At 36.1% G+C, this 1,411-nt stretch overlaps 1 protein-coding gene across 1 annotated transcript in view; it reads right to left on the bottom strand.

Moving 5' to 3' along the window:
* Window positions 1-1,106, bottom strand: part of FGA (fibrinogen alpha chain) — an 8,155-nt gene extending 7,049 nt beyond the window's left edge. Inside the window, exon 1 of the mRNA XM_010840716.1 lies at window positions 979-1,106. Coding sequence (XP_010839018.1) covers window positions 979-1,032 — 54 coding nt within the window. The 5' untranslated portion in view covers window positions 1,033-1,106. The remainder of the gene's footprint in view (window positions 1-978) is intronic.
* Window positions 1,107-1,411: the final 305 nt, after the last annotated feature.

The raw sequence follows: 1,411 nt of genomic DNA, 5'->3' as shown, positions 1-1,411 counted from the left end.
TTTTGTTTAAAAAATAAAATTATAAATTTAGACATACTTTGGAATAAAATGACAGGATAATAAAAACAGGTAAAAATTAAATATTTATGCCAATAGTGGAGAAATAAATGAAATGTATGCATTATGCAAAATATAACTTTAGCAAATGCTGTTAGTCTTATTTCCTATAAAAATGGTTATTTATTGCTTACTGTAAGGGAGAAAATTATGTTAGAAATATTCTTTAGTTTCTTCTACTCTGGTAGGGTTTATAAGCAGTAAAGAGAAAGAAAGAAACCAGGATAGTTCATAGCCTGGAAGTAACTGAATTTTTAGAACAGATTTATCATGTTTTCATAAGATTAATGTGTTTCAAAAGTATTGTTGAATAAAGTTTGTCTTCTTTTCTGTAAATCTCTGTAGTCAAACTTTAGGAATTATTGCAATATTTGTGATTATCTTAAAAGCATACAATTTCTTCCAAAAAGCATACTGGTTTATCAATTAATCTCTTCTGATTTTGCTGTGTAATTTGTTTTCAAAAATAGCTAATTTTCTTTTGTCTTAAACAGAAAAACAAACTTTTAGAAAAGCTACATTAAACCATTGCTCTGCATGTTATGGGCAAATAGAAATTAATAATTAGATTAAAAATTCTTATGATAAGAATGTTCTGTTAGCTAGCAATCCCAAGTCTTTACAGCAACAAAGATAGCAAATATTTCTTCTCTTTAAAACAAACAAACAATATAAAACCAAGCTACAGGTGCAGAAGCTTCCCCTGTGAATTTATACACTTTGGTCCAGCTAAGTCTCTTTCTTAGGATCATATTCCCTGTATTCTTGAGATGTCAGTCCCATCTGGGAACTTCCCTCCCCAGGCTACAGTTTATAAAGCCAGCAGTGTGTGATGACAGACACATAGCTGCCTCAGACCTGCAAGCTCTTTGTAGAATGAACACCAGAAAGAAAGAGAAAAGGAAATAGAGAAGGCCATACCTTAATTGCACCCACCAAACTCAGGACCAGGCAGAGGTCCCTCACGGAAAACATCTCTGCCGTGGATAGGGCTGACTCAAGAGGAGCACCCAGCTGAAAGAAAGGAAGACTGCCTCCTCTTCCAGTCCACATCCCATTTAAATCTGCAGGAGGTCTGATTAATCATTATCTTTGTCCCATTGAGAGAGTCAACATGCACCCTGCATCCCTCGCTCCTTCTGTAATGTTGTTGTCCTAGAATTTCTTGCTCAATTCCCCAAGCTTGTTTGCTTCTGATAAGCTATTGCAAAGGTAGCCCAGTTCGTGGAAAATTCCATATTCCAGGAACACAGTGACTTTGGAAATGCAAGGGGGAACGTGGGAGGACCTACTCTTGGAGTACTTGAAAGAATACAGAGGTGGCAGAGATGGGCTAGCCATAGCCCACCAGGAG

This window comes from Bison bison, unplaced genomic scaffold (genome assembly GCF_000754665.1).
Source record: "Bison bison bison isolate TAMUID 2011002044 unplaced genomic scaffold, Bison_UMD1.0 scf7180017864146, whole genome shotgun sequence".
NCBI lineage: Eukaryota > Metazoa > Chordata > Mammalia > Artiodactyla > Bovidae > Bison > Bison bison.
The sequence above is the reverse complement of the archived record's forward strand: the minus strand, read 5'-3'. Positions and strand labels throughout refer to the sequence as shown.